The sequence below is a fragment of the Xenopus laevis genome, chromosome 7L (genome assembly GCF_017654675.1).
Source record: "Xenopus laevis strain J_2021 chromosome 7L, Xenopus_laevis_v10.1, whole genome shotgun sequence".
NCBI lineage: Eukaryota > Metazoa > Chordata > Amphibia > Anura > Pipidae > Xenopus > Xenopus laevis.
This window is the reverse complement of record NC_054383.1, coordinates 108,295,040-108,309,993: the sequence shown is the minus strand read 5'-3', so window position 1 is coordinate 108,309,993 and position 14,954 is coordinate 108,295,040. Positions and strand designations below refer to the sequence as shown.

The following is a 14,954-nucleotide window of genomic DNA, read 5'->3' as shown; positions in this document are numbered from 1 at the left end:
CTGCCAGGGTTCCCCAGTTGGTGCATGAATGTGTACCATCGCTTCCAATCTACTTGCAAGGTAATATCTGTATAAATGGGGTACTCCCAAGCCTCCCAATGATTTCGGTTTTGTCATGATAGCAGCCTTAATTCTTGGCTTCTTGCCCTCCCATATAAAGTTCGATACAGCTTTTTGAAGCGAGGAAGCTGCTGATTCGGGGAAGTGTATCGGCAGTGTTCTAAAGAGGTAGAGTATCCTAGGCAAAAGCGTCATTTTAATGGCTGCTATCCTACCAAACCAGGAGAGGTGGTATGAGTGCCATTTGTCCAGATCTTTCTTTAGATTATCAAGAAGTTTGGGGTAATTAGCCTTGTACAGGGTATCATAGGAGGGAGTAAGACATACTCCGAGATACTCCAACGAGTCTGACTCCCACCTATAGTCAAAATTAAGTTGTAACAATTTGAGTTCTGGCTTGGACATATGAAGTGGCAATGCGTGGGATTTGGTAGGGTTTATTTTATATCCCGAAATGAGTTGGAACTGAGATAGAGTTTGCAATAAGTTTGGGAGCGTGGTTTGGGGGGCTGTCAGTGTGAGAATGATATCATCGGCAAAAAGGCTAATTTTATGTTCCATTTCTCCGGTTCGTATGCCCTTAATGTTGGGGTTATGCCTGATGGCATGAGCTAGCGGTTCTAGGGATAGTGCAAAAATCAGGGGAGACATGGGGCAACCCTGGCGCGTCCCTCCCTTGATGGGAAAGCGGTCGGAGAGAAGTCCCATGCTAAGGACCTGAGCTGAAGGCGTGGTGTAGAGCTGTTGAATCCCTGTGAGGAACGGTGTCGGAATCTGCAATTTGTTGAGCACCGCAAACATATAGCGCCAGTCCAATCTGTCAAACGCTTTTTGTGCATCTAACGACAAAAGCATGGAGGAGGTATTTTGTTTAGGTGCTCGACAAATCAGGTCAATCGTCTTACGAATGTTGTCTGCTGCCTGGCGTCCAGGCACGAAACCCACTTGATCGTGATGGATAAGGTGGGGAAGAATTATAGATAATCTGTTAGCCAGTATTTTCGCAAACAATTTAATGTCGGTATTGATAAGCGATATAGGTCTGTAGCTGTCGCAAATTGACTGGGTCTTTACCAGGTTTCAGTATCATAACTAAGGTGGCTGTCTGCATGTGTTGCGTCGGGGGAGAGCCTTCAAGGAAAGATTGAAAAAGCTCTTTCAAGAATGGGGTCAGCTGAGTTACAAAGGACTTATAATATTTAGTTGTGTAACCGTCTGGACCAGGCGCTTTGCCAGATTTGGAGTCCTTAATCACTCTCTCTATCTCCTCCCTGGCTATCGGTTCCGCTAGCAACTCCCTATCCTCTTCTGTGATAGTGGGGGGGATCCATTGCTTCACGATATCTGACTCTAAAGCCTGGGACACCCTAGGAGCTTTATCTGCAGTATATAAGTCTGCATAAAAAGCCCGAAAAGTGTGGAGTATTTGTTTGGTATCCCTAGTTACCGTCCCTGTAGGGGTGCGTATTGCATGTATAGCTTGAGAGGTGTGTAGAGCCTTCAGTTTACGGGCCAGCAACGTATGTGGTTTATTGGCATATTCGTAATACAAGTGTTTAGTCCGGCTCATAGCGTAAGCCGCTTTGTCGGAGAGGACCTGAAGCAACTGAGTTCTTGTGTCCTGAATGTCTTTGTAAGATGCGGGGGACGGATTCTGTTTATGGATGATAGCTAAATCGTGCAGCCTCTGTGAGAGTTGCTGGGTTTTAGCCTCCCTGTTCCTTTTCCGCATTGCAGCATGTTTGATGAGTATTCCCCGGATTACCGCTTTATGGGCATCCCATCTGACCGCAATTGAGGTATCCTCTAGGGAATTCGCGAGGAAATAATCTCTCAGCGAAGTGGTGTAAAATTAATATTTAGTATAATGTAGACAGAAATATTCTGAGACCAATGGAAATTGGTCTTCATTTTTTGTTGTTGTTTTAAATTATTTAACCCTCCAAAAATGTTATTGCATAAACTGGTCACTGGAGAAAATTGCAAAAAATAAAATTTTTTGGAGTGGTATTAATGGTTACCAAAATTGAATGCGTGCAAAGGAAAAACTCGCTGCACAGAAGAAAAAGTTTTGCATTGTGTATATATATTAATGTGTGTGTGTGTATATATATATATATAGTCCACAGTGGTGCACTCTTGATCCTCATGGATAATTGCCTGGGTGCTGGTTATAGCATAGCATAACAATCACGTAGAAAAAACCGCACTCACAGGTCTTGTCAATGGTGAAAAAGATAAAAACTTTTATTGCAACGTTTCGGCGCAATGACTTGGGCCGTCTTCAGGAAGACGGCCCAAGTCATTGCGCCGAAACGTTGAAATAAAAGTTTTTTTCTTTTTCACCATTGACAAGACCTGTGAGTGCAGTTTTTTCTACGTGATTGTTATATATATATATATATATATATATATATATATATATATATATATATATATATATATATATATATATATATAAACAGCGCTTGATCAGTGCACCCAGAGCACAAAATGGATGCCTAGGTGCTGGAACTTCAAAATCAATAGCGATAAAGTAACAAAAAGAGTCCGCACACACAGGTCTTATGTGAGAGAAAAAAATGAATAAACAACCATTTTGTTCTCTCACATAAGACCTGTGTGTGCGGACTCTTTTTGTTACTTTACATATATATATATATATACAGTATATATATATATATATATATATATATATATATATATATATATATATATATATATATATATAACAAACAAGGGAAAGTTGTGCTCACCACTAATTTTTAAAACCATTAGGCGGGGGTGCAACGAGGCTGTGACCACAAAATACATATAGACAAATACAAGAGTCCTCTGCACTCAACCCATTATCAATATATTTAAGACAAAGACATAGTGGTGAGCACAACTTTCCCTTGTTTGTCATAGTTATACAGGAGCAGTGACCAGCTCCATGTTGTAGCTCCCACCCCTCCCAGCTATAGTCAGGTGGTCCCACTGGTGTCTAATAAAAGGGCAGCCAAGTTTGGGAGGTTTACTTTGAAAGCAGCAAGTAAGTTGCAGGTAAAACCAAGTCCCTTTGTAAAATGTATAATGAAGCAATAGAATTCTTAATGAATCAGATAGGACTGGCCAGATATGGGATGACTTTGACGTAGTTGGCCAGCTTAAATATGTTGCAATATATGGACAAAAATCCCTGTTTTGTTTAAAGGGTAAGGCATTTTTTAGTAGCAGTATGCACAAAATGTCTCTGTCTTAAATATATTGATAATGAATTGAGTGCAGAGGAATCTTGGTTTGGAAGCCAGCACAGCTCGTCAACTGGTCAATTTTGCCTGGGTGCAAAAAGCCCAAAAAGTAGAAGTATAACAACGGATTAAGCTTGCACTGACAGGTCTTACAAACAAGCTTGATTTAGGGAAACAAAAATTGGTCCCATAGACAGACAAATTGCAAGCACCAACACCTTCAATGCAGACAGCTGACAGTAGTATTACAAAGAGTATGCCTATAAGTAAGTGCCCCAACAGCTACGAAACAGGTTAGGTTTTTGTCTAACATGTCCTAATAAATATTTTATATTTTTTTAATTCATTGGCCCTTTATTTTTTGGAGGCCCTCACAATCATTGGAATGTTATTACAAAGAGTAGCCTAAATTTATGGGTGTACACAAAAACTATTTTTCTACTGTAGACTACTGTATTTCATATCAACCCTATAAATATTTTAGACCCAGGTGTGTTACTGAAAATGGGGGAGCATCAATATGCTAATGAAAATGTATGCAACTTTTTTTTATGTGTTTTTAAAAGTATACATTTTTATTCCAGATAAGCTTTGGTGCAGCACTGGCTGATCTAAGTGATAAAATAAATTTTCCTTCGTTTCTGCGTACCATCATAAGTGACAAAGTACAGCCTCAATATCTAAATATGCTGATGATGAATTATAACTGGACGTGGATAGGGATTTTGGCTTCTGATAATGATTTTGGTCTCTATAGCAGTGAGCTCATGAGAAAAGATATTGAGGCAGCCGGAATTTGTGTGGCATATTTTATGCGGATATCTGCCCAACACACCAGAGACCAGACACTTTCTATTCTGCAAGTCATCAGAAAATCGTCAGCCAAAGTTGTACTGTTTTATTGTTCCATGCCAGAACTAATCCCTTTCTTTAAAGTTGCAGCTGAAGAAAACATAACAGGCAAGATCTGGATTGCCAGTGGCAGTTGGATGACCTCTCCTATTTTTTCATATGAAGAATTTTGGAAAATATTGAATGGTACAGTCGGATTAACACTGCCTTTCTCAACTATTCCCAAATTTGGAAAGTTCCTTAATAATATTCAGCCATCTTTGTACCCAAAGGATATTTTCATGAAATCATTTTGGGAAGTGGGTTTTGGTTGTTTGTGGCACAAAGAAAGTGAGAACGAAACAGAGACACTAGTCCGAGCAACAGTAAACTATTGTACTGAACTTGAAAGTCTTACAACTTTAGAATCTATAGGGTATAAGGAAGACACATCAGGCTATGCTATTCTTCTTTACAATGCAGTGTATTCATTGGCTCATGGCATCAATAACATGATTTCCTGCACATCAGGACAACAGTGTTTAAACATAAATGGACTAGATCCATGGAAGGTAAGAAAGATTTATGTGTAATGTAATAACCGAGTACAGTTTGCTTCAGCTCTAGTAACCTAAATCAGTGAATTAGTAGGTAGCATTTACTGGTTAGCAGTTTTAAAGCAAATATCTGATGATGGTTTTCCAGAGCTGGGCAAATGTCTTACATTACCCATGTAGAGATTCTTCTTTTCGTATTGGAAATTCTTACCAAACTACAGCTTAGGGGCCTACTATGATCTTATTATCCAGCACAAGGTCGCCATATCAGCCAAAGATGTTTGTTTGGGACCTTGCCGAATGTTTGGATCTTCAAGTGTATGGCCAGCTTTAGTGAAGAAAGATCCATGCGGGTGGTGTGAAACCTAAAGACACCAACAGACGGCTATTATTATGTATATACAGTTTATTATTACACAACAAAATGTTTTGTTTTATTTCTCTGTTATCTGCCTTTCATACCTAAGCATAATAAAGACAAAAGAGATCCTCTAACGCCCTAGACATGAGCCCACCCTAAAACAAATGTGGCATGCCCCTCAAATGGTTGGGAAAGAAATATCAACTTTTAGTTAGAACTTTTGAAGACAAACCCGCCAGCATTTTTAGAACTTTTATGACTTTCCGGCATACAGAATATGATGTCACTGACAGATTGAGGAGGATGTAGCTTCATCTTATCTTATTTGCCTGGTCTAAGGTGGCAAAGGAAACTCTGGCGAAAGATGTAACATTCTGTAAAATGTACACTTTAGTGAACGATTGTTCACCTGAGCGAAAATTTGCTTGGTGATAGGGCGCAAACTGCGCTTGGGATGGCCTCTTTCACTAGCGAATTGTCGTCTATTGTCGTTAGTAAATTTGCAATTTCCCTGCAGATGACATTTCTGGTGAATTTTCACTATCGTCGGCTACTTTGCCCTTTAGTAAATATGCCCCAAAGTTTGGTGTCCATTTCTACTCAATCAATAAACACAAAAAATCCCCAGCCAGTTATTAGGCACAGTGCTTAACGTCTAGGGATGCGCCGAATCCAGGATTCAGTTCAAGATTTGGCCTTTTTCAGCAGGATTCATATTCAGCCGAATCCAAGTTCATCCAAAAAATAACGTGACTTTTCGTCACACAAACAAGAAAATCAAACATTTTTTGACTATCTCTTTTGTTTCCTTCTTTTTTTTTTTTCCCTCCATTTACATATGCCAATTAGGGTTCAGATTTGGTTCAGTATTTTGCCAAATCTTTTACAAAGGTTTTGAGATTCATCCAAATCCTAAAATTAGTGAATTTTAGTGATGGGAGATCTGTCCCGTTTAGTTTTGTAGAAAAATTTACGAAACAGTGAAAAATTTGCGAAACGCACTGAAGTCAATGGGCATAAAAATAATTCTTATGCACGACAATTTTGATGCGATCGTCAATTTTTGTACACACAACTATTTTGTCCAAATGCATTAAAGTCGAAGGGCGTCCGAATAATTTTGACACATGACAATTTTGACCCTTGCTAAAAAAAATTTTGTTGCAGCAAATGTTCCAAAGTTTTGTGAATTTATTTGCGGGAGGCGAAATGCGGAAATTCATTGCCTGGTGAATTTATTCGCCCATCACTAGTGAATTTGGTGCATCTCTATTAACATCCCAAAGTTTCGGGGCCCCAGTATAATTCACAAATTGAAAGGTGGCTAGTTTTGCTTTGGCCATATTTCACATTTTTTCATAGGAGACTTCTGTAAATGTAGCTGGATCCTTGCCAACCATTGTGCTATAGGCCATAGGCTGTTGGAAAGCTACTGACAGTGCCAGTAAATGTGCTCTAATGAACATTTTAGGCTGAAAAGCTCTAATATTGATACTGTCAGTATATCCATTTAAAGTCAATAGGAATCAGTAAGAAGAGAATTAGGACACATTAACACACATTTAGGGGAAAATTTGAATTTTTTGAGATTTATTATACCCCCAAGCTGCTAAAAACCCAAATCCAAAAATACTCCAGCAAAAACCTGTCGGGTCGGTAGTCAATGGCAGATGTCCCTTTTACAATTTAAAGATGTTTCTTGATCATGATCTGCTTTTCATATGATAATCCAGAAAAGTCTGGGTTTTTGGACGACAACTGGAAAAAAAGTTTGAAATTTGAAAAAGTTGCATGAGTCGCGGAGTTAGTTCAACTTTGTTTTAATAAAAAAAAGGGGTACATTCAAGTTTTAGTAAATATCCCCCTTAAACTGGCTAAAAAGTACCTGTGCCCCATCAGCTTAGCCTAGTTACCCCTTCTCTCACTGTAACTGCACTGGATGTATGTACTGTAGTTTTGTCTTGTTTCAGATTTTGCACTATGTAAAGCATGTGAAGGTAAAGAATACTGCTGGCCAGGAGTTGGCCTTTGATGAGAACGGGGACTTGATATCTTACCTTGAGTTTGTGAATTGGCAAGCTCTTCCCAATGGAGAAACCAAATATATCAGTTTTGCAACTTTAAAAGAATTTCCTTGGCGTCACATTGTTATCAGTGACAGTGCTGTTATATGGAGTGGAGGTTTTGTAAAGGTGAGAATGAATAAATAATGAATCAAAACTGTCAACTTATGACAATTACAATTTTTTTATATTGCCAAAACATAAGTGAAACAAAAGTTCAGCTATGCAAATGCATTGACTGGATTAACCCTATAGAAAACTACTTTGGCCAGCCAATTTCTGACTCCTGTTGTGAATATTTACCCATCATAAGTTTATTTAATAATCAGAAAGACCAAAGAAGTTTTTTGCAGGCACCATTAAGCACTATATTAATACTTTGCCTATATAAAGTATTGATTTAGGGGCCAATTTCTTTTTTTCTCATGAATAATAATTTTTTTTCTAAAAAAAAAATTGTATTTCTCTAAAACTTGAAAATTTTTAGATTTATTAAGTGTGAAAAACATGAAAAACTCTAATACAAAACATTGCCAAGTAAAAGTAGTTGAGGTCCTTTATAAGTAAATGGCTGATCCTTTTGGACCTTTTTTTTAGCCATTCAAACTTTTAGAGGTTTTCTGATTTTTTTGGCCGTGGTTCAGTGTTTTTTTTCATTTGTGTCTTTTGCATGGCATGCATGGTTTTAGAGAAAATTAGTATTCATGGTTTCAAAAGCCTATATAACCAATAAAATGAGAATTTTGCTAAATGGTTCTCCCTGTGTTTAAGGGTAAAGGAAAGGTGGAGGGCACCAACGATTAGGCAACTCCCAGTGATTATGATCACTTACCCGATAGCCTGGGCTGGTGATCCTGCAGAAAACTAGAAAACTGCTCAGGCCCAGGGTCCTTCTTAGTAAGCACCACAGTGATCTCCCTTTTTCTTTTTTCTTCAAGTGAATACACTTCACAGTGAATAAACCTTTCCTTCTCCCTTACCCTAACCTATTTTTTTTTACTATACATAAGGCACCAACATCTACATGCAGTATCAGTTGCCCTCCATACAGAAAGGCCCCACAGAAGGGACAGCCTGTCTGCTGTTTTGACTGTATCTTATGCTCTGAAGATGAGTTTAGCAATGAAACAGGTAAAACAAAAGTTTTTTTTTAGTAAAAAAAAAAGTATTAATAAGGAAAGTAATTTTTATGTTGAAAGTGATATATATGGGATAAAGTGATGGGATAAATAAAGGCAGTAGGGCCGATTTACTAAAGGGCAATGTGGCTGTCGCCAGTGAAAATTCGCCAGAAATCCAATCCGAAGGGAGATCGCCAATTTACTAACAGACGTAGAGGACAATTTGCTAGATAATGAATTTTTATGCCCTTTTACCAGGCAAATTTTCATTACAGATGGATCTGCTATGCAAAATCAGTATAAATAGAGTGAATTTAGGTGTGGCATCTCCAAAATTGTATGTAGTGCTGCTTGTTAATGTGATAGAATTGTAGTACAGGTATGGGACCTGTTATCCAGAATGCTCGGGACCTGGGGTTTTCCGGATAACGGATCTTTCTGTAATTTGGGTCTTCATGCCTTAAGTCTACTAGAAAGTCATTTAAACATTAAATAAACCCAATAGGCTGGTTTTGCTTCCAATAAGGATTAATTATATTTTAGTTGGTATCAAGTACAAGCTACTGTTTTATTATTACAGAGAAAAAGGAAATCATTTTTAAAAATTTGGAATATTTGGATAAAATGGAGTCTATGGGAGACAGCCATTCTGTAATTCGGAGCTTTCTGGATATCGGGTTTCCGGATCAGGGATCCTATACCTGTATTAGCTTTCTATAAAATGCAAAAAGTATATTAAAATATTTTTATAACATAATCTATGGAACACTCATCATTTGTTTTCCTGTTGTTAGACTCAACAAGCTGTATGAATTGCCCTGAAGACATGTGGGCAAATGAAAAGCATACAGGTTGCCTAAAGAGGACACTGGAGTTTTTGTCATTCGAAGAGACTTTAGGGGACACACTGGCTGCTTTCTCAATTCTGGGATCTCTCCTTCCTCTTGGCATCCTGGCAATTTTCTTTAAAAACTCTGATACACCAGTTGTTAAAGCAAATAACCAGAATCTCAGTTACATCCTTTTAGTTTCCCTGTTTTTCTGCTATCTCTGTGCCTTAATGTTTATTGGTCGTCCTGTTACTATAACTTGTGTGCTCAGGCAGTTTATATTTGGGATCAGTTTTGTCATGTGCATTTCGTGTATCTTGGGAAAGACAATGATGGTGGTGATCGCCTTCAACCTCACCCAGCCAAAGAGCAACAGGAGAATGTGGTTGAATTCTGGAGTAACTAACACCCTGGTGCTTGTGTGCACAGCTATACAAGTGATTATATGTGCTGGGTGGCTTGCACACTCTCCTCCTTTTAAATACCAAGACAATAAATCTAAAATGGGCACCATTATTGTGGAATGCAACAAAGGATCGCCTATTGCTTATTCGTGCACAATGGGATATATGGGTTTTTTAGCTGCTTTATGTTTTGCCATAGCTTATTTGGCAAGAAAGTTGCCAGGCAGTTTCAATGAGGCCAAACTGATCACCTTTAGTATGTTGATATTTGGAGCTGTTTGGATCTCCTTCATCCCAGCCTACCTCAGCACCACAGGGAAGTACATGGTGGCAGTGGAAGTGTTTGCTATTTTATCATCAAGCAGTGGATTAGTGGCATGTATATTTTTACCAAAGGTCTACATTATTATTCTGAGACCAGAGATGAACCGGAAAGATAAAAGAATATTTACAACAAAAGACATTGATAAGTAAAATATGGATTAATGTAACACCTGATTTTGCATTATGAGTTACTGTATTATTCTTTCTGTTGGGTTGTAGAAAAGTACACAGAATAGTTTGTTTGTCTGTTTGTTGAGCCAATAATGCCTTTGCATTGATTTATTAATGTTTTGGAAATACTTGTTATACTTCTTATGATAATGAAAAAGAATACTAACTGGATCATTATTTTAGTATTAAGAACCAGAAGAAATAATTTATAGCCCTGGTTGTCAGCTTTCCAAGGCTGCCAATAAAAGCTGCACAAAATGCTTAACACGGGCCCTTTATGATAAGAGAGGTGCATCATGTGAAGATAATTATGAATACATTTTCTTAGCCCATGCTTAGTGTCACGACCGGCACCCAATACCAGAACAAGTGCCAAGCACCCTGGTCTCGGCTTCACCAGTAGTGTGACCACCGTTGGGCTTCGGGAGGAGCCCTCAGCTTACTTGGATGCCACCTGGTCTTAACGAGGGGTGCAAGGGGAGATGTTCTGGCTGGCAAAGGGGCACGGCTATTAGCAAAGTCTTTTGGGCTGAAGGTCACGGTACAAAGGATTAGGCAGAAGGATGGTCAGACAGGCTGGGTCGAGGCAGGCGGATATCAGAATCGTCAAACAGGCAAAGGTCAAAACCGGGTAGTCAATCAAGGGGTTAAGCAGGAGAGTTGTCGAAGGCATGCAAGGGTCAGGATACAAAATGCAGAATAGTCAGGCACAGGCAGGGTCAGAATTTTCAAGACAGACGCACAAAGCTCAGGAAAACCACTAGAACAAGTTCTATCATGGGCACTGGCTGGGGGTCAGAATGGGCCTTAAATACAGACAAAATTTGCGCCAAAGCGTGCGCCAATGCGCGCTGGCGCAATCACGCCAGCGCACCTGTACCTTTAAGTGGCGCGCAGGCGCTCAGCACGCTCTCTAAGGATCCAAGATGGCGCCGGCCTAAGAACCACGTGGCGGGCGACCCCGCCGCACAGGTTATCTTATTACACTTAGTTTTTGATAACAACCACAAAATCATGTTTTATCTCCATATAGCAATAATACATACAAACAAGGAAACCACTCACAAATATAAGTGACCCACAATGCAGCATTTTCCCCGTCCGCTGTCTCACAGCTCCGATTTGGGATGGCATAACTTGTGACATGCCTTTGCAATGCAATGTCACTGCTAAGGGCAGATTTAATTAGGTTCGAGTTGTTTTTTCCATGAAAAATTTGAGTTTTCGAGTTGTATTTGGTCAAAACTCAAATTTTTGGAGTATTTTCAAAAATAACTTGAATATTCAAGATTTATTATACCTCGACCCCTGAAATAGCTTGAATCTGAACCTGTTGAGGTCATGTAGAAGTCAATGGCAGAGGTCACTTGAACCATTGGAAGAGGAGTTTTTTTTAGTAAACTCCTGAAAATTAATCGAATGAGTCAAGCTTTTTTTTAGCCAAAAACTCGAACAATTTCAGTTTTCGGGTTGCTGGACTCGAAGAATCGGGTTTTTCACATTCCAGTTTTTTCTTAAATAAGATACCATTCAAGTTTCAAGTTCATACAAGTTCATTCAACGTAAAAAAAAACTCTAACACTCAACCTTTGATAAATATCCCTTAGTGTCTAATTTGCTTGCCACTAGTCCGTTTCATACATGAATGCAAAATGCTAGTGGATCCCTTGAAGTACTACCAGAAGTTTTAAGGTTTTCTGGCATCCATGTGCATAACTCCACTCCATTCATCAGAGTATAGACTGGATGGGCAACTGTTGCAAGTTGCTGGAAACATGTATGGGTGCTAGAAATTTTGTGAAGTGCACTCATATAGAAATGTGTATATGCACTTGCATTCGTAATGAGCCCTTTCATGTCTAATGCTCTAGAACAGAGGTCCCTGACCTATTCTACCTGTGAGACACATTCAAATGTAAAAAGCATGAAAAAAGTCCCTGGGGGATGCTAAATAAGGGCTGTGATTGGCTATTTGGTAGCCCCTATGTGGACTGGCAGCTTTCAGGATGCTCTGTTTGGCAGTGCACCTGGTTTTTATGCAACCAAAACCAAAAATAAGCACCTGCTTTGAGGCCACTGAGAGCAACTTCAAAGAGGCTGGTGAGCAACATTTTGCTTGCGAACCACTGGTTCGGGATCACTGCTCAAGAACATACCCCAGAATACTTAGAAATTAGTAAAACACATGCAGGAATCAGTATAAACTTCATGTTTTATGCCTAACACATAGCAGAACAAATGCCGTGCAAAGCTTTTTCCCTATTGTCATCCAATAAACAACGTTTTTGCCTGATGTTTCTATTATCCTGAGTTAAGCATTACATACTAAGGGGCAGATTCACTAAAGTGGCCATCGCTAGAGACAATTTGCCAGAAATCCAATCCGCAGGGTGAAAGAGACAGTCGCTAGCATTCGTTAAGATGCAAATTTTACTGAACGTCACCAGAGTTTACTTCGCCACCTCAGACCAGGCGAACTGATGAAACAAAGCTAGATCTTCCTCAATCTTATGTCAGTGACATCATATCCAGTATGCCGGAAATGCATTGTAGTAGTAAAAAAAAAACTTGGACGACTTTCCTTTATTTAAAGTAGGATTGCCTTCAAAAGTCCAAACTGTTAAAAATGTATGTTTGAGGATTTTTTTAAAACTAATTTGAGGGGCATGCCACATTTGTTTAAGGGTGGGCACATGTCTAGGGCATTAGAGGATTTCTTCTGTCTTTATTAAGGCTCATTGGACAAGTGTTTGAAAAAGTGGCCACCTGAAGCATTTGCACCAACATTACTAATAAAGACATCCATACAACTTTAATATACCTGCCTTATTCAAATTAACTAAAACGCAAGAGTGCTATTGAAGTTTCTCTAGGCAGAAATGAACGCCAGTGTCAGTTTCTTTGAAATGCTTGCACTGTCAGGTGTGAGCACTGCGCAGAGAACAATTACGGAAATGGTCAGCAGCACCAGAGATTTATGTGAATCCACCGATCCGCAGAGTATACAAATAAATGTTCCTGAGTCTGGTGCGCTTGTTCGATATAGAATCCCCAATGTCTGAATAAAGATAGAAATTCTATTTATTGTGTAGGGATGTGAAAATCTTAGACACCCTTACACATTACAGACAGGCACATCCCTAGTAATATGGACACCTCAGTGGGTCCTTATGGGGACCTTGTGCTTATGTAACCCCTGTAGTTCACACAGTGTACACCAGATGGCACTGTGCCAGAGTATAAAAGGTTTAGGAACCATGTGCTCTGGGTCCATTGCTTTAGCCCAGGGATCCCCAACCTTTTGAATCCGTGAGCAACATTCAGAAGTAAAATGAGTTGGGGAGCAACACAAGCATGAAAAATATTCTTGGGGTGCCAAATATGTGCTGTGATTGGCCATTTGGTAGCCCCTATGTGGATTGTCAACCTACATTGAGGCTCTGTTTAGCAGTACATCTGGTTTTTATACAACCAAAACTTGCCTCCAAGCCTGGAATCTAAAAATAAGCTCCGGCTTTGAGGCCACTGGGAGCAACATCCAAGGGGTTGGTGAGCAACATGATGCTCACAAGCTACTGGTTGGGGATCACTGCTTTAGCCCAACCAAGCAGGCTGGAAGGGAATGGGTAGTGCTGACCCTAGGCGCCTTGGCCCTAGTAATTAGACAGCTATACTCGTTTATAGATCACTCTAGGAGTGATAGAGAGGTTATTTAGTTGAGCAGCTCAAGGCTCCGCCGAGGAGATTAGAGGGATTAAGATCCCAGGGTATTACTGACCCAGAGTAAGGAACCAAGTGTTGAAATAGGGATGTCAGGAGTTCCCCTGGTCTGCCACTGGAAGATATCCTGAAAACTGGGTAATACCCATCACATGCTGTCAACTTACTCTCTGCTGTATATTCCCTAGCCTGTGGGGATTCAGCCTATACGTGCTGTGAGTATATGCTTCCTTTATGCTGCTGTTTATGTTCTATACTCCATTGTGGATCAATGTGCTAAATGATCTCTGTGCTATTGTTCAATAAATACCATTCTTTGTTCAACTGTTAAAGAACTACTGGCGCCCATCATTGTGCTATCGCACCAGGTTACAGTTACACTACACCCTTGCCTCCACACCGTTGCGAGGGCTTACCCCTGAGAAAGAGAGCTCATCTGTGGTCTCAGCCCACAAAGGAAAGTAGCTAAAACTGCCCTAACACAAGTCAGTTTACTATAGCGCTACAATTGTATTACAGTTTTTCCGGACAGGTAAGTAGGTTAGTCGGATCTACTCACAAATTAGCTGCTTGATTTTATGCTTGTCACAGGGATTGTTGCAGCGTGCACTCTAAGTAATGTCCGGTATACCTAGGGGGAAACTGCAATAGTATAATATCGCCGGAGCTTGTGTTTCACCCTTACTGAGCCTTTTGTATGTAATGCGTCTGGTTCAAATAGATTGTTGTGTGGGTGGTGGACTGTCAGTTTGGGATGATTACAGGTAGAGCTCCTGTCTCAGCGTGTCTGGCGTCCTGTGTTGATGTGGGCACGGGTCTGTTGCCAGGCTCCCTTTACATGTGTTGGTTTAGCAGTCTGGTATCCGATTTTGGGGATAATATAATCTACTCCACTCGTAATTTCTAAGATGATATAATTTATTTAATAGGTAACGAATTTGCACCTGGTGAAGTGGCGCTAAGTGTGGTGAAGCGGGCACTGGCGACAATTCTCTTTCATGAATTTGAGCACTTCCGTCACCAACTGCACAGGGACTAGTGGGCCACAGGTGCCTGCATGCACTTATTGTACCCAAAACTGACCATTTCTTGTTCTTTGACTAGCTAGGCAAGTTATAATATGCTTTCACTGCTGCACTGAGACAGAGACTTGAGAATAATGGGTTTGCAATTCAAATTCAAGTTAAATTTATCACCCACATCCCCCAGCCAATATTTGCACTTTCTGAGCAATGGGTGATGGAAGCTACTTACAGCATTGCTGAGCTACAGGCATGCC

General features: G+C 39.9%; 1 protein-coding gene across 1 annotated transcript; it reads left to right on the top strand.

Annotated features, from left to right (window-relative positions):
- Nucleotides 1-1,805: 1,805 nt before the first annotated feature.
- Nucleotides 1,806-9,934, top strand: LOC108695883 (extracellular calcium-sensing receptor). Its single transcript, XM_041569065.1, has 5 exons — nucleotides 1,806-1,859; nucleotides 3,878-4,696; nucleotides 7,013-7,234; nucleotides 8,116-8,236; nucleotides 9,021-9,934. The coding sequence occupies exons 1-5, from the start codon at nucleotides 1,806-1,808 to the stop codon at nucleotides 9,932-9,934; spliced, it is 2,130 nt and encodes a 709-aa protein (XP_041424999.1).
- Nucleotides 9,935-14,954: the final 5,020 nt, after the last annotated feature.